This window comes from Mustelus asterias, chromosome 5, assembly GCF_964213995.1.
Source record: "Mustelus asterias chromosome 5, sMusAst1.hap1.1, whole genome shotgun sequence".
Classification (NCBI taxonomy): Eukaryota; Metazoa; Chordata; class Chondrichthyes; order Carcharhiniformes; family Triakidae; genus Mustelus; species Mustelus asterias.
This window is the reverse complement of record NC_135805.1, coordinates 88,154,408-88,178,793: the sequence shown is the minus strand read 5'-3', so window position 1 is coordinate 88,178,793 and position 24,386 is coordinate 88,154,408. Positions and strand designations below refer to the sequence as shown.

Below are 24,386 nucleotides of genomic sequence, written 5' to 3'. Positions count from 1 at the left end.
TTTGGAGTATTGTGAGCAGTTTTGGGCCCTGTATCTAAGGAAGAATGTACTGGCCTTGGAAAGGGTCCAGAGGAGGTTCACAAGAATGATCCCTGCAATGAAGAGCTTGTCGTATGAGGAACGGTTGAGGACTCTGGGTCTGCACTCGTTGGAGTTTAGAAGGATGAGGGGGGATCTTATTGAAACTTACAGGATACTGCGAGGCCTGGAAAGAGTGGATGTGGAGAGGATGTTCCCACTAGTAGGAAAAACTAGAACCAGAGGGCACAACCTCAGGCTGAAGGGATGATCCTTTAAAACAGAGATGAGAAGGAATTTCTTCAGCCAGAGAGTAGTGAATCTGTGGAACTCTTTGTCACAGAAGGCTGGTCATTGAGCATCTTTAAGACAGAGATAGATAGGTTCTTGATTAATAAGGAGATCAGTGGTTATGGGGAAAAGGCAGGAGAATGAGGATGAGAAAAATATCAGCCATGATTGAATGGCGGAGCAGACTCGATTGGTTGAGTGGCCTACTTCTGCTCCTATGTCTTATGGTCAGCTTTCAGGAGCATGCGTGTACAAACCAGAATAAAAGTCTCCAAGAATTTATTTAGAAGAGTTCTGGAGGAAAAAAAACTAGCTTCCATGAACAAGTTCAAAGAACAGAAAGGGATCGATTTTAACTGTTTGAAAGTATGGATGGGGATTTCAAACCAGTTAAAATCAGGCCTATAATGTCTTGACACTGAAATCTTAAACGCTTGACCAAAAACATTGTGCATTGAAGTGAATGACCCCATTTTACAAGCCAAAAAACCTTGATAGGATAAAAGCAAATTACTGCGGATGCTGGAATCTGTAACCAGAAGAGAAAATGCTGGAAAATCTCAGCAGATCTGGCAGCATCCAGAAGGAGAGAAAAGAGCTGATGTTGAGTCCAGATGACCCTTTGTCAAAGCTAAAAGGCATAGAAAATGGGAGATATTTATACTGTAGGGTGGGGGAATGAAAGATGAGTCATAGCTGCACCGCTGCACTCCATTCGGCGCACAGGTTTTACTGCTTTTCAGTATTAAGTACTTACTGTCAACAAGACTTCTTTTCTTTTTAAGGGAAATCTGCTTATTTGCTATTCCTCTGGCACAATCGATTGCCACGTCTTCCAAGAATTCAATTGTTCCCTCTTCTGGATTCTTGAGGCCAGGTCCTACAAAACAAATTACAAAATAATGCATAATCTATTCTATTTCAGGAATTATTCAGTATAAAGGAAAGCACGAAAAGATGAATTCACTCTAAAACACAGACGCTCTTTTTGCCAAAGTATTAATCAGCAAGTTAATATATTTGATCCTGTTAAATAGGAATAACCATTGCTCGTATATTGAATAGAAGCTTACCAAGGGGAGAAACTAGGAGGTCAACTAAACCCATCTTCTTGGCTTTATCTGCACGAATGTTTTTCCCAGTCAACATCATATCAAAAGCATTAGGAAGACCAACCTGATAATAAACAAGTTTGAAAAAAATTAGGACCTTGAGTCACACCAAAGTATTAGGTCATTGGGTCCAAGTTGTCTATGCCAGTGTTTATGTTCCATATAAGCCCTCTCCCACCCTACAGCATATCCTTCTATTCCTTTGTATATTTTTCTAGGTTTTCTTTAAATCCATGTTATGCGTCACAACTACGCATTGTGTAGCGAGGATTATCACTCTTTGAGTAAGAAGTCACTTTTTAAAAATAAATATATCTGCACAGTTCCCGTTTCACCTATAGAAACCCTACAGTGCATAAGGAGGCCATTTGGCCCATCAAGTCTGCACCAACAACAATCCCACCCGGGTCCTATCCCCATAACCCCACGTATTTACCCTGCTAATCCCTTTAACCTATGCATCCTGCGACTCTATGGGATAATTTAGCATGGTCAATGCGCCTAACCCACACTCTCTTTGGACTGTGGGAGGAAACCAGAACACCTGGAGGAAACCCATGCAGACGTGGGGAGAACGTGCAAGCTCTGCACAGGCATGATCCAAGCCGGAGATCGAACCCAGGTCCCTGGAGCTATGAGGCAGCAGTGCTAACCACTGTGCCACCGTGCCGCCCATGAAAATCTTTTTTGCACCTTCTCCAAAATTTATTATTTTTAGAATGAGAACTGTTATATGTGGAGTACAAAATTTGGAACAAGTTCAACCATTTTCTGTTCATCAATTCTGTATTTCTAGCTTCCAGAAACCAATCCTTTACTTGATTTGCTATTCCCCACCATGGTCTTATTAATTTACATCATTACTGAAGTGATTTGTGATCCTAGATCTTTTTGCTCCTCTACCACACTACCAGCACTAAATGAACTCCTTATTCTTGCTATCAAAATGCCCCAAATGACACGTACCTAAATTGAAATCCGCCTGCTAATTAGACATCCATTGTAAACAAGACATTCTCCTATATTTTGTCACATTCTTCTTTTGTGGGAACTACAGCTCCCAACATTTGTTTCCGATTCCAGAGTCCAAATTATTCATATAGATTGCGAGCAGTGGAAAACCACTTCCCACATTTTGTATCCAATCACTTGCTATCCATTCAGCTACTTGTGTCCTCCAAACCCCACATGCTCTGACCTTAGTCGCTGGGCAGTGCATTATTGAGGACCTTATCCTCATTTATCCTTTGTAACTTCCTTGAAAGAATTCAGTAAGTTTGGTCAAGCACAAAATCAATGGTGTCTGGTTCTATTTGTTTCCCAGATTTTTTCAATTACAGCTTTGAGAGAAGATGCCATTAATTTTCCCACCACTGACAAGTTTACTGATCTATAGTTCCCAGGGCTCCTTTCATCCCCCTTTTTAAATGTTGGAGTGACATGAGCTGTGTAAATCATATGGCTCAGATATCTCTTTCTTACTTTTGTTTTAGATGTTTTAAAAGTTTATAATTAGACAGTCGCTAAAAAGTAGCCTTCGTTTTTATAGTGTGTGTGTATACACAAGATGTTTGGAAAATATCTACATCAGTATTTTTCTCAGTTATATTCGCTATGCTTGGGTGCTTGCGCATGAATTTTGTCTCTGACTATTAAAAAGTGTTTTTCAATGCAGATATTTCAGTTTGTATTACAATTGAATTTACATATTAAAAATGAATCACCATCTTTGGCAGCCTTTGAGTGCCACCAGCTCCTGGCAGTAAACCAAGCATGACCTCTGGAGTGCCCAGTACTGTCTTTTTGTCCTTTGTTGCTATCCTGTAATGGCAGGCAATGGCGACCTACAAACACATGCAATAATTTAGCTTCAATGACAGAGTACAAAAATCACACTCTTGATTAAATTACACAATTAAATTTGATTAAATTATGTACTTAATGCTGCAGTGAAAGTTGTGCACCAATTATACAGCTGAAGGAATCACAATTCTGTCAAAGATAAAATAGAAAATCTGAGCAATCCTCTTAAACAGTTATAGTTACATAGAGTAATGAAATGAGAATCCAAGATTTATTTGTCTCTTTCCACATCTCCAAAATGGATTGTGGACATCAAGCTTTCCATGGTGAATGCAGATTAAAGCTTCTTGTATTTTGTTCCAACAGTGCAGAAGTCTAATATTCATATTTCTTGTAACATTGTTTATTCACATGGCTTACAATGAGACTTATAATTTTGAATAGATACCAAATTATGGATTCTGAAGGTTGAATTAAGAAGCAAGATTGCAGAAACTAGTTTATATGCCCTGCAATTTAGGTTACACAGTGATATCATTTTTTTCAAGAGCTTAAGAGGCACAGATAAGGCAGATAGAAACTATTTCAGCAAGGATTGAAGGCATGGTTTAAAAATTAGAGTCAATTTTTTCAGAAGTTAGGAACCAGTTCTAGGTGGTAGAAGTTTAGAACTCTTCCAATGTTAGATCAATTGCCATAGAATCACAGAATAGTTACAGCATAGTTAAGTCTCTGACAACTGTCTTTGGGAGCAATTCAACTGCTCCCATTTCCCTGCCAATTCCCAATATTCCTTTTTTTCCCATGTACTTATCAAATTCTCTTTTGAAAGCCACAATTATATCCATCTCCGCACCCTCACAAGCAGTGAATTCTAGATCATTAGCCGCATAAAAAAACAACTTCTCATTTCACCTTCAATTCTTTTGTCATTCACCTTAAATCAGTGTCCAGTGGTTCTTGACCATCTCTGCCAATGAGAACAGCTTCTCTCCATCTTGGACCCTCATGATTTTGAACACCTCTATGAAATCTCCTCTCAAGCTTTTCTTGTCGAGGGAGAAGAGTCCAGCTTGGCCAATCTATCCTGATAGCAGAAGTCTCTAGTGTCTGGAACCATTTCCTTAAATCTTTTCTGCACTCTCTCTAAAGCCTTTACATCCTTCCTGAAATGCAGTGCCCAGAATTAGACACAATACTCCAGTTAAGGTTGAAGCAATGCGGTATAAAAAGGTTCATCATAACTTACTTGCTTTTGTTCTTCATGCCTTGGACCTATAAAGCCCAGGACCAACTATGCCTTTTTAAATCCATTTTCTCAAACTACCCTGCATCTTCAATAATTTGTACAAATATTTCTCCAGGCCTGGTATTCTGTATCCTTTAAAACTGTACCCTTTAGTTTATATCATCTTTCCTCATTCTTCCCAGCAATAAATAGCATTTCACATTTCTCGGTATTGCATGTTGGCGGACATGCAACTGCCATTCCACCAGCCTGTCAATACCATTCTCACAGATCACAATTCATTCAAGTTTTGCATTTTCTGCAAATATTAAAATTGTGCCATATCTATATACACACGCTTCAGGAAAAGCAGTGGTCCCTTTATTGACCCGGTGAGAATGTCATTGTTTTTTGAACTGAAGAAAGATGTACCAGCATTTACGACTACTATTTCCTGTTATTCAGCCAACTTTGTATCCATGTTGCCACTATCGCTTTCATTCCATGGGTCTTGCTGACAAGCCAATGTGGCATTTCATCTGAAGTCTTTTGGAAGCCACATACAGGAGATCAAGCACATTACCCTGGTTAATCCTTAATTGGATTAATTTTAAATCCAAGATCATTAGCTTTAATTAAATTTATTAAGGGATACGGAGCAAAGCTGGACTGTGTGGTGTACAGAACACAAAATATCAGGTATGCGCAAAAAAATGGAGACGACCAAACAAAGAGAAATCACAGATTTTAAAGATCCACAGACACCCACGGAGATTAAATTGAAGTTAAAAACATGTTGCTCAGCTTTTGAAATATGCTGTCGGCTTCAAGCTCTTGCTGCACGTTTCTCTGCAATTGGTTAGGTTGCATGTAAAAGTTGGAACACGCCCCCTACCTCAAGACCACCTCCAAGGCAGGAACCATTGATAGCAGCGACAACGGGTTTGGTGGATTCTTCAATCTTCTCAAACATTTTCTGTCCGTCCTGAGATAGCCGTGTCACTTCTTCAACAGATTTACATTCCTCTATCATGCTGAAAATAAAAACAAAGTTCATTCATTGCCCCTTTTCACAATGCTTTTTTTGGTGTTCTCAGCATGTGGCAATGCAGCAGCCGCGGTAGCCCATGGGCTGATGGTACTCCGTGTGTGTCAGGGAATTCCAGAACTCTGACTCAGGTGCAGCGCTGAAATAGTTAGGATAACGTATGACACGGAAGAGAAATGGGAGGTAACAACTTTGCTGTTTGTCCTTCTCAGTAATACAGATTTTGGGTGGGAGATACATCAAAGGAAAATTGAATTGTTACAGCACACACTGTGGTTACTTTATATTGGTAGTGGAGAGATAAATAAAAAGTAAAGTGGCAAGGAGGCTGATGAAACAACCTACTCTGTCCTGTATGGTTTTGAATTTGAATCCTGTTAACAGTACATACTTTGACTTGTCGATGGTGAAGGGGCATTGAGAGGTCAAGAGATGAGCCGTTCATGAAAGAATATGGAACCACTGCTATGCTTTTGCAGCTGCAGTGTTGATATGGTTATTCCAGTTAAGGTTCCAGGAAATGACGACCTCCACCCCAACCAAGATACTGACAGCAAAGAATTTGTTGTAGATGGTAATGTTCAGATTAGAGCAAACAGTTACTTTTTTATATTTGTGGAGGTGGTCATAGCCTGGAATTTATGTGGCATGAATGTTAAAGTTTTTAAGTTTATTTATTAGTGTCACAAGTAGGCTTACATTAACACTGCAAATGAAGTTACTGTGAAAATCTCCTCGTTGCCACACTCCAGCTCCTGTTCGGGTGCACTGAGGGAGAATTTTGCCAATGCACCTAACCAGCACGTCTTTCCGACTGTGGCAGGAAACTGGAGCACCTGGAAGAAACCCATGTAGACATGGGGAGAATGTGCAGACTCCACACAGACAGTGACTCAAGCTGGGAATCGAACCCAGGTTCCTGGGGCTATGAGGCAGCAGTGCCCGCATACATACTTATGTATTTGTTACGTATGTCCAGATCTTGCTGTTAATGGGCCTGGTCTGCTTGATTATCAGATCAGTTGTACTTGTACACACTAGAATTGCTACCTATTCCTAACCTTATAACAGAAGGCATATGGCATGCTTGCCTGCCTTTATAGGACGGGGCATAGAGCATAAAAGTTGGGGTCTGATGTTGCAGTTGCATAGAACGTTGGTTCGGCTGCATCTAGAATACTGCGTCCAGTTCTGGTTGCCACACTACCAGAAGGACGTGGAGGCTTTAGAGAGAGTGCAGAGGAGGTTTACCAGGATGTTGCCTGGTATGGAGGGGCTTAGTTACGAGGAGAGATTGGGTAAACTGGGGTTGTTCTCACTGGAAAGACGGAGGATGAGGGGTGATGTAATAGAGGTGTATAAAATTATGAAAGGCATAGATAGGGTGAACGGTGGGAAGCTTTTCCCCAGGTCGGTGGTTACGTTCAGGAGGGGTCATAGGTTCAAGGTGGGGGGGGGGGGGGGGGGGGGGGGAGAGAGAAAGAGGTTTAACACGGATATCAAAAGGACGTATTTTACACAGAGGGTGGTGGGGGCCTGGAATGCGCTGCCAGGCAAGGTGGTGGAGGCGGACACACTGGGAACGTTTAAGACTTATCTAGATAGCCACATGAACGGAGTGGGAATGAAGGGATACAAAAGAATGGTCTAGTTTGGACCAAGGAGCGGCGCGGGCTTGGAGGGCTGTAGGGCCTGTTCCTGTGCTGTATTGTTCTTTGGAAGATTATTGATGAGCAGACTGAAAATGATTTGGTCACTGATACTGCCCTGATAAAGTGTGGCTAATCCTAACGGTGCAATGATTGACCTTTAACAGTCATAACTGTAGCTGAAGGCACTGGATACTGCAACAGCTATGGGCCCTGACAATATTCCAGCAACAGTACTAATGACCTATTCTCCACAATTTGCTGCGCTTCTAGCTAAGCTGTTCCATTACAACAACACTGGCATCTATCTGGCAATGTGAAAAACTGGTCCTGTACACACAGACCCAGCCAATTATCAGCCTGTCAGTCTACATTAAATTGACAGTAAAGAAATGGAAGGTGTCATCAACAACTCAATCAAGTGGCACTTGCTTAGCAATAACCTACTCACTGATGCTCAGTTTTGGGTTCCATCAAATTCATACAGCTCCTGGAACTCATTATGACCTTGGTTCAAACATGGACAAAAGGTGCTGAATTCTTGAGGTGTGCTGAGAGTGACTGCCCTCGACATCAACAGGAGCATTTGACAGAATGTGGCATCGAGGAGCCCCAGCAAAACTGAAGTCAATGGGAACCAGGAGGAAAAACGCTCTGCTGGTTGGAGTTACATCTGGCACATAAATGGTTGTGGTGGTTGGAGGTTACACATCTCAGTTCCAAGACATCACTGCACGAATTCCTTGCAAATTTCCCCTCCATTCACACAGCATCCTGGCTTGGAACTATATTTATCCATTCCTTCACTATCACTGGATCAAAATCCTGGAAACTCCTCAACAGCACTGAATGGTCTACTCCTGCTTCTAATTTTCATGTTCTTATAAATAAATGAAAAGATAAAAGTATCCATCTGTACACCAACCAGTTATAATGCTTTATGAAATGCACTGGTAACATTTTACTTCTCCTTTCAGATGAATTTAAAGAACAGCGTAAAGTCCAGAACTGATCATAAGCTGCTGGATATACTTCTACAATGGAATAGTTGAAGATGGCACTGTGATCATAGGTTTAGCACTAGACAATATACCTGTCAATTTTAGAAATGTGAAGGTGTTTAAAGTACCTTTATGTTCAAAAGGGACATAAACTAACAACGACTGAAACAAATCAACCTTCTCAATAATTGCAATGACAGAGGGCTACAAGGAACCAAGAGATAACATGGAACTAAAGAACACTAATGACGTACTTTACTTTGAGCAGTGTTTAGCATTGGTTACTATGCCATAAGAATGCTATTACCCTGGAAGGTAATGCAGTATTGTAATAAGTTGGCACATTTTGGTAACCAAGCTGATACCAGATCTCAAAAATATGATTCATTAGTAATAACTTGCATTCGTATAGCATTGTTTACACTGAAAAACACCTCAATGTTCTCGATGGATACATAATGAAAAGGTGTTAAGTAAACTTGGCTTGTTGTCATCGGAAGAGGACTATAGCCTACTAGACATTTATAAAATTGTAATATTCCTATTCTAATCAAAAAAGAAACTGTAGTTGTGAAACGTGTGAACAACTGTTTAATCCAGATTCATGTTGCCACTCTGATAGTCTATCCAAATTTTCTGGATATTCTCCAAAATCTAATTCTGAAGCAAGCAAAGCTATCATTCCCCTTGAAGATTATATTACTGGTTAAGCACGCTAGGTAAAGTTTAAGTATCACAAACTCTGAAATCACAACTGGTGAAAAAACTGTCAATAGGTTAAAAACAGTAATCCCATTACCAACAGAACATTTGTATGCAGTGCTACTTAAAATGACATGGAAAAGGGTAGAATTCTACAGCACAAGGAGGCCGTTTAGCCCACTTAGCTTGTATCACCTCTCTGAAAGAGCTATCCACTTAGTTGCCTGCTCTTCCTCTGCTTTGCAAATATTTTGCGTATAAATTCCTTTTGAAGATGCTATTGATTCTGCTTCTACAACCATTTCAAGCAGTACATTTTGGATCACAATTTGCTGTATAATTACTCAACTGCTTTTCTTGCTAATTATTGAGAATCTGCGGCCTCGAGTTATTGACCTCTCTGCTGGTGGAAACATTCTCCCTATTAAAGACTTCCATAATTTTGAACTGTTTTATTAAATCTTCCCATAACTTTCTATAGGGGTTATAGGGATCAGGCGGGTAAGTGGAACTGATCCACTTCAGATCAGCCATGATCTTATTGAATGGCGAGGCAGGCTCGAGGGGCTAGATGGCCTACTCCTATTTCTTATGTTCTTATATTCTAAAGCAAACAATCCCAACTTTGCTCATCTCTCCTAATAACAGAAGTCCCTTTTTAATGGTACTGTTTCAGTAAAGCTCCTCTGCATACACTAAGACTTTGACACCCTTACCAAAATATGATGCCAAAATTGGGCAGAACCTCCCAGCTGAGGTCTAACAGAATCATTACATAAATAAAGGCAAAATACTGCAGATGCTGGAAATCTTAAATCAGAACAGAAGATTCTGGATAAACTCAGCAGGACTGGCAGTATCCGGAGAGAGAAACAGAGTTACGCCCAAGATATCTCTACAGGAGTTCCTCAGGGCAATGCCCAAGACCCAGCAATCTTAAGCTGCTTCATCAATTACTTTACCTCCATTGTAAGTCATACATGTGGATGTTCACTGATGATTGCATGATGTTCAGCACTATTGGCCACTCCTCAGACACAGAAGCAGTCTGTGGTCATATGTAGCAGTACCGGAATAATATTCAGACTTGTGTGATAAGTGACATGTGATACCCCACGAAAGTGCCAGACAGTGCCATCTCCTGAAGTAGAGAACTGAAGTATCTCCCCTTGACATTCAGTGGCATGACCATCACTGAATGCCCCACTAATAACATCCTGGGGAGGGGGTCTTTCACATTGAGCAGAAACTGAACTGTTCCAGCCATATAAATACTGTGGCTACAAAAGCAGATTTGAGGCTGGAAATACTGCACCATCTACAAGGCACAAGTCAGGAGTGTGATGGAATACTCCTCATTTGCCTAGATGAGTGCAGTTCCAACAACACTCCAGAAACTCAACACCAGGCAGGACAAAAAAGCCCACTTGATTGGCAGCCCATCCACCTTCAACATTCATTCCCTCCATCACTGATGCATCGTGGCCGCAGTGTGCACCATCCACAAAATGTATTATAGCAATTCGCCAAGGCTCCTTAGACAACACCTTCCAAACCCACGATCATACCACCTAGAGATCAGGAGCAGCAGATGCATGGGAACACTACCATCTGAAGTTCCCCTCCAAGCACATACCATCATGACTTTGAAGTATATTTTAAAGCTAAAGTTTGTTAGTCGCAAGCAAGGCTTACCTTAACACGTAATGAAGGTAATGTGAAATTCCCCTAGTCGCCACAGTCCGGCGCATGTTCAGGTCAATGCACCTGACCAGCACATTTTTCAGAATGTGGGAGGAAACCCACGCAGACATGGGTGCAAACTCCACACAGACAGTGGTCCAAGCCAAGAATCGAACTCGGGGTTCCTGGCGCTGTGAAGCAACAGTGCTAACCGCTGTGCTACCATGCTGCCCAATGCATATATCACGGTTCCTTCATCGTCACTGGCTCAAAATCCTGGAACTCCCTTCCCAACAGAATTGTGGGTGCAGCTATACCACAAGGAGTGCAGCAGTTCAAGAAAACAGCTGGCCGCCACCTTAAAATGGGCAATTAGGAATGGGCAATAAATGCTAGGCTAACCACATCATCCACATCCCATGAAAGAATAAAACAGTTCTCTGAATGAGCCTCATTTACTGTCATTGTTCTGCCTTCTCCCAATAACCCGACACATTCTTCCTTTTTAAACAGTCCAATTCACTTACAAATGTTTCAACTGAACCTGCCTCCATCACACTCAAGCAGTCATTCCAGACGCTGACCACTCGCTGCGTGAAAATATTTTACTCATGTTGCTTTTGCTTCTTTTGCCAATTGCTTTAAATCCTTTCCATTCTGGATCCTGAGCATGAAATGTTTCTCCCCATCTATTCTGTCCAGCCCATTCATGATTTTAAATATCTCTATCAAATTTCCTCGCAGTATTCCCTCAAGAAAAAAAATTGTCCTAACTTCAACTGTCCTAAACTTGTCCAATCTGTCTTTAAAAGTGAAGTTCCTCCTCCATGGAAGCATTCTCCTGAACATTTCCTACACTTCCGCCAATGCTTTCACATCCTTCCTAAAGTGCAGTAACCAACTGGATGCAATACTCCAGTTGAGGCTCAACAAATTTCTTCACCCTTGTACTATATGCTCCATTAATATAGTATGCTTTACGAATGGATCATTGAACTGCTGTCACCTTCAATGACATAGACACAAATACACCCTGGTCCTTTTAGTCCTGCACCCTCTTTAGCATTGTGCCATTTAGTTTATAGTGTCTTCCCACCAAATGAATCATTTCACATTTCTCCATATTGAACTTTATCTGTCACCTGTCCCCCTATTGCACCAACTTGCCTTCATTCTGTTGAAATTTGACAATGCTTCCAAGCTTTATATCATCTACAAACTTTGAAATTGTTCCCTGCATACAAGGTCTAGGATATTAATATATTTCAGGAAAAGCAAGGGTTCCAGCAGTGACCAGAGAAACTCCACTACAAACCTTTCTCCAGCCCGAAAAACATCCATTAACCACTACTGTTTCCCGTCACTCAGACAATAACAACATGGATACAGAATTGGCTGTTTTATTCCACGAGCTATAGCTTTGTTCACAACTCTGTTGCATGGCACTGCATTGGCATTGCCGTTCATGTTACCTCTTGAAAAAAGCTCCAGAAAATTAAATACAATCTTCCCTTAAGAAATCCATGCTGGCTTTAAGTAATGCACATTTGTCCATATCACTTATTAATTTACTAACAAATAATTTATTAAAATTAAGCACAAGGACAGCTTCTGCACTCCACTTATAAAGCCCGGGATCCATATGCTTTTTGCTTGCAAGAAACAAGCTGATTAAAGTGTTCTGCAACCTTCAAAGATTTGTGTACATGAACCTATCTCTGCTCCTGCACCCCTTGTAAAATGGCGAGAAGCATATACAAATTATAAGGCACATCTGATACAGAAATTGATGTCTGGAATTATATTTTAAAATTTAACCCACTTGATGTCAGCACCAGCAATGAAGCAGCCTGGTTTTGATGAGATAAGGACAGCACTTCGAACAGCGTCATTTGCCCAAACTTCATTCATCACTTCAGTAAACTCTGATTGCAGCTTTTTAGATAGGGTGTTGACCTATCAGGATCAAAAGGAAAACCAAGTATTATTTTTTGAAAATCTCAACCCTTAAGTTTCCAATATGTGCTTCACCAGTCTTTGTTCAAGGCAGAGAAGGAATCAGAGAGATATTTTCATAAATATTTATCACAGGTAAACAGCATCAGTTGTTCCTTTGTCAGTGACATTCCCAAGAGTCAAGATGCATGTTGTTAGCAGATTTATCCCTCAAGCTTAAATACAGGAGTCTCAGTGTGAAAACACAACTACTGTTACACAAGATTTTTTACCAGCAATTTTGAAAATAATTTTAAGAATGTGAAAATTTGCCTGACAAAACTTGAGAAAGAGATACACATTAACAACTTGCATTATCTTTAACATAGAAAAAGTGCCAAGTGATTCAGGAGTATAAATCAAATAAAAATTAACACCAAGCCAAAGGTGATATTTGAAGCAGCAGCAACCGGATGCGATTATCCCCAAGTCGCTGCAACACCTTTAGTTTATATTGCCTCTCCTCATTCTTTTTACAGAAATGAACCAATTCACACTTCTCTGCTAAAATGGGCAGATTCTGGGCAAATGAAAGATAATGCAGTCTGTTCTTCCTGATCTGTCACTGTCCTCCTCACTGTCTACTACATTTCTGTAGTTTGTGTCATTTACAATTACAATCATGCCTTGGACACCCAAGTCCAGGTAATTAATGTCGATCAAAAATAGCAGTGGTCTCAACAGCAATCCATGGGGGACAGTACTGCATACTTCCTCCGAGTCTGAGGAACAACTATTCACCACTACTTTCTGCCTTTCAGGCAATTTTGCACCTATGCAACCACTGACACCAATTCCACAGACTTCAATTTGCGAACAAGTCTTTTATATGGTTCTTTATCCATGACTTTGAAAGACCATCAACCCTCCGACCCTGATCCACCCTCTATGACTTAATCAAATAAGTCAATCGAGTCAAACAGGATTTGCATTTAACAAAAGCAAACTGACTTTCATTTGTTAATGCATATTTTTCCACAGGTGCCAATTCACTTTATCATGGTCTCTGAAATTTCTGCACCCCACCAATGTTAGGCCGATTGCCTGTAATTGTTTATGGGTTTATGCCTTTCCCCTTTCTTAAACAGGGGCACAACATTTACAACCCTTCAATCCTCTGGACCAATCGAAAATCCAAATGAATTGGAAAATTGAGATCAGAGCTCCTGCAGTTTCCATCCTTACATTCTTTAGCGACTCAGGATGCTTCCCATTCGGACTGGGCGACTTTTCCATTTTAAGAGCTGCCGATCTTTTAGGTGTTGCCTCTATCTATCATTGCAGGGTAGAAATAACTGGTCCCGGTATAGGTGAATATGCTCTTATATCTTGATCACCTAATTTTTCTTCAAAACCTCATGCCACGAGGTGGTTTTAGCCTAAGTCCCATCAGGGTGCATTTTTCTCGTGCATATTATATCGGGCTGGTTGCCACCTATCCCTAAATTCTCCTCATCTGTGTAATTCTTACTATGTGGGATCTTTTATTAACTGGTCTTCTAAGCCACTAAAAATTCCCATTCACATGAGCTTCTGCTCCTCACCATGTTCCTTTACCTTTACACGTGACGTCCTCCTCTATCCTGCCTGTTATCTCATTCTGAACCACGACTGTTTGATTAACAAATTTTCTTTCAACAGTTTGAGATCTCTTCCTAGGGGCATGTTCACTCCCAGACCCACTGTTCAAACAGACACCATGTTTTTTTGCACTTCATGTTCCCAATCCATGGGCCAAACTTCCTGCCTTTGCATCATACACTTGGTCACTTTTTGTATTTTCTGGTGGCCCTATGTGCTCTATCCACAATTGTTGCATTACTTCAGTGACTGGCCCCTTCTGGTAAGTACATTAGAACCTGCTTTTCAGTTTTCCGTTAGGATAATTCACCTTATCTTGTTTGTCAGAATTATGCCCATTTTCAGACACCCTGTCACTTGCAGCAATCTGACCCTCACAATTATATAACATATAGGTATTGGATGTATAAGGTTCCTCATCACTTTCTCTAACCCTTTCCATATCTGCAAGCTTGTAATCCATGCTAACTAACCTCGATGAGTGTACCCAAATAGTCTGGCTCCTAGGCTATAAAGTGACTGATTTATCATCTTTACCAACAACCTTTCCTGGACGTAGCCATTCCTGGACTTCTCTTTTATGGTACACCACATCTACCCGTTTGGAAATTGTTTCCGATGGCTGCACAGCATGTCTTAATGCTCATCAAATTTTGAAACTTTTGCTTTAATGAATGTCCTTCTGCCTGCATGCAGTGCATTCAAATGGGGGATAGTCACTCATAACTGAAGGAATCAGAACTTTTGGATTCCTACCAACAACCAACATGAACTATAGCCTCCAACCAGCTGCACTGAATTCTTGGCATGAGCAATCCATGCCAAGGCAGACATTAGTTTATTTGCTTGATCTGCCAGAATTTTATGAAGCACCTCATTTTGATTCCTTTTGCAGGTCCCATTGCTAAATGGGTTTTCTGCTTCCGTATTCATAACAATTATAATCATGTTTTTGAACATATCTCCAAATTAATCGTTAGCAAAATCCCCCCCCATTATTACGAAGGAATTTTGTCGGTGACACCAACTCAAGTGTCTTCTTACCTGTTGCCATCAGATGTTTGAATGGACCTGCCTCGCATTAAGTTGATCTTTCTCTACACCCTAGCTACAACTAACACCACGTTCTGCACTCTCATTTCCTTCTCTATGAATGAAATGCTTTGTCTGTATAGCATGCAAGAAGCAATACTTTTCACTGTATATTAATACATGTGACATTAATAAAATCAAATATCAAAATCTGGTCTCTACCCACTTTTCCATTACCTTATTCTGAATTATTTTCTTTACTACGTATTATTGTCGACAGGCTAAACCTAGTTGTCAAATCTACAAAATGTAAAAAAGGAATTTTTAAAAAATTAATCTCACCTTTAAATCTATTGCTACAACTTCATTGAAACCCCTCGCTAAGGGTCGACTCACTATGGGCTGTAATAGTGTCCCTCTGTACTTCTTACACAGATCACATCTATTATTTATCTCTCATAGGTTTAGTGTACTCTCCATTCCCAATTCCCGTAGCAAAATTACCCACCTTTTGGAAAAGGGGTGGGCAAATTAATGGTGCAACTTTAACACAATTAGCTTTTAGTTCTCTAAATTCCTATCCCTGATGCTAATATCACTTCCTCGAGTTACCTCCTTCACTAAAGGAATACAACAGCATCCAGATTGTATAAATTGTAAATCCACATGTTTTCCAAATACAAGTGTCTTGTCATTTTCCATGTCCAGTTCCACTTGCATTTTTTTCCCCAATCAATGGCCTGAACAATAGTAACATTATTTCACTTAAGTCACCCTTTTGATCAATTTTATCCATAAAAACTGAAGTTAAATGTTAAAGTTTATTTCTTATGTCACAAGTAGACTTGGGTGGCACGGTAGCACAGTGGTTAGCACTGCTGCTTCACAGCTCCAGGGACCTGGGTTCGATTCCCGGCTTGGGTCACTGTCTGTGTGGAGTTTGCACATTCTCCTCGTGCCTGCGTGGGTTTCCTCCGGGTGCTCCGGTTTCCTCCCACAGTCCAAAGATGTGTGGGTTAGGTTGATTGGCCATGCTAAAAAAATTGCCCCTTAGTGTCCTGAGATGCGTAGATTAGAGGGATTAGCGGATAAATATGTAGGCATATGGGGTAGGGCCTGGGTGGGATTGTGGTCGGTGCAGACTCGATGGGCCGAATGGCCTCTTTCTGCACCTGTAGGGTTTCTATGATTCTATTCTATGATGACATTATCACTGCAATGAAGTTAGTGTGAAAATTCCCTAATCGCCAAGCTCCGGCACCTGTTCAGGTACACTGAGGGAGAATTTAGCATGGCCAATGCACCTAACCAGCATGTCTTTCAGACTGTGGGTGGAAATCGGAGTAACCCAGAGGAAACCCACGCAGACATATGAAGAACGCGCAGATACCGCAGTGATTCAAGCTAGGAATCGAACCTGGGTCCCTGGTGCTGAGACAGCAGTGCTAATCACTGTGCCACCCATGACCAAACCGCAGGCTCCAACTCAAAATTTGCATATTTCAGTTTTGTTTGGTCGCAGAAGTGCCAGGCCATTCCTTATTTTCTCTTTGGCAAGAACATAGCCTATGTCTATACAGTTACTTTATCCTTCCATTGCTCATGTTCTCTCTCAGAAAACATCGGTGGGTAATCATACCCCAACACACTTTATTTTCCAAAAATTACTCCAAACCATTCTTCTATTAAAGTTAACTCCAAATACAGTTTTTGTCTGAAGAAAGCTTGGTTTCCAATCTTTTACTTAAAAACAGAAACCACTCTCTGCTTTCACTGATAAATCCAATGACTAGCAGGTAATAAAGAAACCAAATTTGACTTCCTCCAGATAGATTTTCATTCCCAAAGACATAAAACTCCAACTCCATTAGCACCTGTTTCCTCTTTATATACATCTAGTTATGTGCTTAAAAAAATAACCTATAATTACTATCTTAAACACTCCGACTATGAGTATATTTCTTACCCTAACATTAGATTGTCTCTTGTTGGAAAGGGTCATTGCGTGGCACTTCTGTGGCACAAATGTTCCTTGTCACTTATCGGCCCAAGCCTGTATATTATCCAGGTCTTGTTGCATGCAGACATGGACTGCTTTAGTATCAGAGAAATTGTGAATGGCACTGCACACAGTGCAAAATCATAAAATATCTTCACCTCTGACCCTACATTGGAGTGACAATCACTGAGGAAGCAGTTGAAGATTGTTAAGCCAAGACACTATCCTAAGCAATTCCTGGGGCTGAAATGATTGGCTTCTAACAATCATGATGTGGAGATGCCGGCGTTGGACTGGGGTGAGCACAGTAAGAGGTCTCACAACACCAGGTTAAAGTCCAACAGGTTTATTTGGTAGCACAGACCACAAGCTTTCGGAGCACTGCCCCTTCATCAGGTGAGTGGGAGTTGTGTTCACAAACAGGGCATATATAGACACAAACTCAATTTACAAGATAATGGTTGGAATGCAAGTCTTTACAGGTAATCAAGTCTTAAAGGTACAGACAATGCGAGTGGAGAGAGCTACGACAACAGATGAATCAACAGCACTCAACAATCACCAGGCAGGAGTGTTCTCTTCCTGTTGGGGAACACTTCAACAGTCACAGGCATTCAACCTCTGATCTTCGGGTAAGCATTCTCCAAGACAGCCTTCACGACACACGACAACGCAGAATTGCTGAGCAGAAGCTGATAGCCAAGTTCCGCACACGAGGACGGCCTCAACTGGGATCTTGGGTTCATGTCACACTATCTGTAACCCCCATGACTTGCCTGGGCTTGCAAAATCTCACTAACTGTCCTGGCTGGAGACAATACACATCTCTTTAACCTGTGCTTAACCCTCTCTCCGCTCACATTATCTGTACCTTTAAGACTTGATTACCTGTAAAGACTTGCATTCCAACCATTATCTTGTAGATTGAGTTTGTGTCTTTATATGCCCTGTTTGTGAACACAACTCCCACTCACTTGATGAAGGGGCAGTGCTCCGAAAGCTTGTGGCTTGTGCTAACAAATAAACCTGTTGGACTTTAACCTGGTGTTGTGAGACTTCTTACTGTTCTAACGATCACAACAGCCTTGCTTTGTTATGAATCCAACTAGTAGACTTCACCCCCTCTGCTCCCCACTATCTTAAATTCCCATTCATTTCACTTTTGTCAGGGCTCCTTAATGCTACATTCGATCAAAGCAGCAACTCTCATCACCTGAAATTTCTGTGAAATTTGGGGAATGCCTTTTTATACAGCACAAATATTCAGTTATTCAGCAGAATGACTGCCGAAGAACATGAAAAATACCTTTGGCAATTCAGCAATATATTCGTGATTAAATGAAATACAGGAAGACATATTATTCAAGATGGCACCGGAGCATGGCAACTTCTTGCGAGCTGTGCCCAGCATACACTAATTCTATATTTTACTCTTGTTCTATGCTTTTAAAACTCTAACTCTTATAAACTCTGACTGTAACACCACATTCTGCACCCTCTCTTTTCCTCTATGTACGGTATGCTTTGTCTGTACAGCGTGCAGCAAACAATACTTTACTCTGTATACTAATACACGCGACAATAATAAATCAAATCAAAAACGTTCTCATTTATTCTTTGTTTAACAGGTAAATTGTTGATTATACTTATTTAATATTAGCAGCAAATAAAACATGTTAAAGGTCAAATTAATTATTACCTTAGAATCTGGAGCATTAAATCGTACAACAGCAACATCACCTTTAATTTCACAGTTGACATGGGTCCTCTCTAAGAAAGACAACAAAGTTCACAAAATGCAAGAATTATTGAAGAAAAAAATCAATTCTGTAGTTTGTGTGTGCGCGCAACTCTTGGAATATTGAAGAATAGTGCAAAGTTTGAGGGCAGTGATTGGGAGGTAGAGGTGGGGGGGGGATGGCACCTTGTGTAGTATGATGGAGTGCAAAGATTTTCTCAAACAAGGGTGCTGGTGCATAACACACACACAATTCACTACGAGGTACTCACTCCTAAACTGACAGCAGATGTATATATTTCTGAACAAACTGTATGGAAACTGGAACCACGTCAACTACAGTAATGAGGATGAACAGGATTTTTTGCCAAACATTGACCCCCATATAAACTATAGAACATTTTAGCATATGTTCAATCAAAATGGATGCCTTCCTCAGTTTCCAAACAGAAATATTCCATTTATTGCAACATCTGCAAGACAGCACTGCTCTTTAGATTAGGAATTCATTACAATCGTGATGTCCTTAACTTTACTTGGGACTGAGCTATTAGATTGCTGTAAATATTGTGAGCTGCAAATAAGTGTCTGGAATCCAATCATTCTAACTATACAAGTTAAAATCCTCATTAGCATTCCAAAACGTTTTCTTTGAATTTAAAAGAACTAATTCTGGAGTCACAAATTAAAATAAAATATTCAACTCTCAGTGAAATGCTTGTCAGGTGCTTAAAATGTGATGGAGGATGCATACATTACAAACTACAATACACCATTATCTATCATCTTTTAAATGGAGCATCCATAATTAGACTGAGTTATATTGATATAAAGACAAGATTCCTGGTTCATACTACTAAACTGTCTTAATCCCATTAAAAGTAAAAATCTGAGGGAACGTTTGCTGGACTTTTTACAGAAAGCCTGAAGCTTGAACTGTTTGCTGATGGTTTCTAAATTAGTATTTCGTTAACTATAAAGGATCTTGCAAAGTTCGGTGATCGTAAAAGGCACTGTATGAAAGCAAGTCTTTTAAAAATATTTATTATTCTGTAACACAGCATTTGCCTAATTCTTTTGCTTCTGAAAATCATTAATCTAATGGTCTGTGTGAAATTGGCCAGTGGAGGAAGTGTGATGAAAATATTGCCTAAATTTTATTGCAGAAAGTTAGTGCTAAAGCAAGCAATTTTCGACTCTGGACTATGCACTGTAAAATATACACCATCCGATGAGAAGACTAAACTAATTTGTGAGAAGAATCTTAGAGTAAGCTCAAGGAAAATAAAGCTTAAGAAGTCTATGGTGCGATAAAAATCATTTATCTTTAAATTTGTGCACTGCATTATATCATAAAACCACAGAATCCCTACAATGCAGAAGGAGACCATTTGACTCAAGTGTGTACCTACTCTCCAAAACAGCATCCCACCCAGGCCCTCCCATCTGCCCTATCCTGCAACCCTGCACATTTACCATGGCAAATCCACCTACCTACACACATTTGGACTGTGGGAGGAAACCGGAGCACGTGGAGGAGAACGTGCAAACTCCACACAGTCACTTTTAAAAAAAATCACAACTAATAAGTTGTGCTCAGCACAACATAATCAGGCTCTTTCTGCATTTTATTTGGAGGTATCAAAACAGAACAGTGGATCCAGTGTTTGCAGATTTCAGCATACATAGACATACTACCATTTTACATTGAAACATAGACCTGAAAGTCTGCTGCATATCATTTGAAAGAATGACGAAGGAATTTGTTTGGAGCATACAATATTTTACTCTGAAAACATTCAGCCCAATCTGCCCACTGTGAACGTTGGAAAATTGCTTGCTTCTGATCCTGTTGTTGAAAATACATACCCATCATAACTGATGAAACTGTGAAATGGCGACGAGTATAACCTGTAATACAAAGAACGCAGGGTACATTAGTGATGAGTCAACCTCGGAGGTGTGCAAAATCAAGTTTATTTTAAAGTAAAACACACCAATTTTTAAAGAGACAAGTTAATTGCAAGAAGCTAAGCAAAAGGTTTTTAAACAGGCACTATCTTTACTCAATTTTTCAGGAGATCAGATTTACATGAGAGTCAAGAACTTGAAGTTTTTGTGCTCCTTGTCCAGACCTCTAAATTGCTTATAAGATCCAGTTAGGGACAATACCATTTTGTTTAAAGTTAATAAAAGGTTGAAATTTAAGACACCTACTTAGTGAATGAATAAAGGTACAACATTTCACAGGTTTTGAACAAAGTAATTTTTACTATACAAGGTTAGAATGATAAAACAATTTATAAATCTACCTTTTACTCTAACATTCAGGGTTAATACGAGGTATGTATGAATTAACAGGCGAACTGTGGTCAAACACACCACGCTACACAATATATGCCAGATGTGACCAAAACAGATTTCTCAACAACCCATCCAGACAGAAACACTAAGTCAACCAATCTCAAACCCCGTGTCTCTCACGAGGGTTTCCAACCAGATCTTGCCTTGGAATTCTTTCCAAAGGTTGCTCCAACGCAGACATTTTAACAACAGCCCACTTCAGAGTGTTTCAAAATCTTGTCTTCAGATTCTGGTCCCCTGAAATCCTGAGTCCACTCGAGCATCAATTCACGAGCACAATTTCAACTCTTGTTCCTGTCCGGCCTTTGTTCATAAATTGGGACTTCCTTTTGGGACTTCTTCCTTTCGCCAGGATACTTGCTGCTATGGCGCGCCACTCCCAATCACCTGACATTGGTTTTTGTGTCTTTGTTTTCTCTTTCTCTCTCAGGTGCGCTGAGCATATCCTGAGTCCAAAGAACGTAAAGATGCTGCACTGCGCATGTGCAGCCTGATCATGCCTACACATGCATGGGAAGTCTGAAGACTGTCGGGTCTTGGGAGTTTCAATTAACACCAATTAAAATTAACACTATGGTAAGTTTTGGATTCCACAAAGTCGATTGATGAGACTTGGGCTGAATGTTTGGGTGGCACGGTGGCAGAGTAGTTAGCACTGCTGCCTCAGTGCTAGGGATCCGGGTTCAATTCTGACCTTGGGTGACTGTGTGGAGTTTTCACATTCTCCCTGTGTCTGCGTGGGTTTCCTCCAGGTGCTCTGGTTTCCTCCCACAGTCCAAAGATGTGCAGGTTAGGTTGATTTGCCATAATAAATTGCCCCTTAGTGTCAGGGGGACTAGCAGGGTAAATACGTGGGGTTACAGGGATAAAGCCTGGGTGGGATTGTTGCTGGTGCAGGCGCGATAGGCCGAATAGCCTCCTTCTGCCCTATAGGAATTCTATGATTCTTCGATGATGCTATATCTATTCACCAATGATGTATCAAAACTCAAGATTTTGTACATTAGTACAGTAGGCTAAGAATTCATTTTCACAAACCTAGCTGATGAAGTTGAAATTATCAATACAAAATGTGGAACATTTGACTGAAGTCTAAGCAAAAACATCTATTTCCCCCTTCAAATTTATCAAATGAATTTCTGCTCATTCTTCAGATAACTCATTACTGGCTAATAAAATATTATATAGTGTCTCAAATCCAGCTGCCCAAAAGCCAGAGTTGTCAAAAAATTGGACATTTAAAAAAAAAGAATGTACAATGTATCAACATTGAATTGAAATGAAAATTCAACAGGACAATTTAGCAGGGCTCTGCATTGACAAGGTATCCATGATGTGGAGTTGCCGGCGTTGGACTGGGGTAGGCACAGTAAGTAGTCTCACAACACCAAGTTAAAGTCCAACAGGCTTATTTGGTAGCACGAGCTTTCAGAGCGCCGCTCCTTCATCAGGTGAGTGCCCACAGGATGAGGGATAATAGGCATTATCCCACCTTTTCCAATCCCAAGCAAGCAAAATAGAAGTTTACATAATGAACTGCAGTCCATTAATCACTTAGCAACAAAATTATTAACTTTATAGCTTTTTGAACAGATCAAGCTACTTACTGCTTCGAACATTATTCAAAGGGTACTCCTAGAAATGGGAGTCAGACTCAGTGAGCCTCTTGCTCAGGTCTCAACAGTTCTCTGGAATCACAGATAGTTTCCAGGATTGGCAGGAGACCCACATGGTGCCAATACTTAGAAAGGGCATCAAATCAGAACTGGGACTTTATGAATTCATTAGCTTCAGTTGTAGGCAGTTTGCCGGCATGTATCATTAGATATGATCACTGGGTAGAGGAGTGTTTTAACATTTTCTGGAAAAGATAATATTTTATCAACCAGGTTACATTTCTGAGCTAGTTATAAGATTTATTGGTGCATTCCTGTAAGCAAAGTTTGATATTGATAGTAGTGGTTCTACATAGGAACCAGTTCTTTGTGAAGTTTATGAATTGATTTAAAAATGTCTTTACAAATCTTTTGGTGAACATGTTAACTAGCCCCTTGCAATCACTTAAAACCCATCATGAGCACCACAAGATAATTGCTTCTTCTTTTCTTCCAGGTTGCATCCAAAATTATTTGAGGATCACCAAATTACAGCCTGCATGTATGTAAATATATAAATATCATCCTATTTTCTATTGTCTTCAGTTCTTACGAAGGGTCAGCCAGACTTCAAACATTAGCTCTATTCTCTCTCCACAGATGCTGCCAGACCTGCGAAGATTTTCCAGCATTTTCTGTTTTTGTTTCAGGTCCAGCATCTGCAGTAATTTACTTTTATCTTAAATGCTTTTTCTGATGCGATCCTACAGAACCCAACTGCAGCTTTTTCATTGGTTGCAATGGAAAAACCTAATCCTCAATGTTATTTCATTGAATTTTCCACAAACGCAACTATAATGTTAAGGACTTATTGTGTTAAGGTTAGAAGACAGTGAAGTGCCTAATGAAAAGATGTGGGGCTGCCCCTTGAGCTGATGTTGTATTTTATTGGAACAACTTAGCAACCCAAGGTCCACGTGCGATAGAGAATGAAAATAACAGGCGGCAGGGAAGTCAGGTTCTTGGTTGTGAATGAGTGAAGGTGCTCTGAAAATGGTCAACCCATTTGTATTTGGTCTCCCCAATATAACTTACAGAGCAGTGGGAATGCCATAATTAAACAGTGAATCAGTATGCTAAACTGAAAAAAGATCAAGCAAATTACTGTTTCACTGCAAAGAGTTGTTGGAGTCTTAGACAGTGAGAGGAGGTTGTTAAAGGGCAGGTGTTGCATCGCTTGAGTTTGCATGGGGAAGGAAAAATCGATAGGCGGGGCGGGGGGGATGTTGTAAGGGAAGGAGAAAGGGGTGTTTGGCAGCATGATGCTGGAAATGGCGGAAGATGAAAATGCTGAGGCTAATGGAACAGAATGAGGGGATAAGGCAAACCTCAATTCCCAACCATTTCATACCACCTCCTATTAGTAACCAGAAACTGTACATTGTTCAAAAAATTCATTGATGAAATTCAGGTTTTTGTTAATTGACAAATTACTTCCTGACATCAGACTGGATTGCAAGGTAACTATTGTTAAATGTGGTCTTAAA

At 40.3% G+C, this 24,386-nt stretch overlaps 1 protein-coding gene across 1 annotated transcript in view; it reads right to left on the bottom strand.

Annotated features, from left to right (window-relative positions):
• Positions 1-24,386, bottom strand: part of LOC144493679 (trifunctional enzyme subunit alpha, mitochondrial-like) — a 71,271-nt gene that overhangs the window by 25,401 nt on the left and 21,484 nt on the right. The window contains exons 2-8 of the mRNA XM_078212982.1: positions 20,750-20,791; positions 18,842-18,912; positions 12,358-12,491; positions 5,348-5,486; positions 3,146-3,265; positions 1,383-1,485; positions 1,067-1,189 (exon numbers count right to left, since the gene is read on the bottom strand). Coding sequence (XP_078069108.1) covers positions 1,067-1,189; positions 1,383-1,485; positions 3,146-3,265; positions 5,348-5,486; positions 12,358-12,491; positions 18,842-18,912; positions 20,750-20,791 — 732 coding nt within the window. The remainder of the gene's footprint in view (positions 1-1,066; positions 1,190-1,382; positions 1,486-3,145; positions 3,266-5,347; positions 5,487-12,357; positions 12,492-18,841; positions 18,913-20,749; positions 20,792-24,386) is intronic.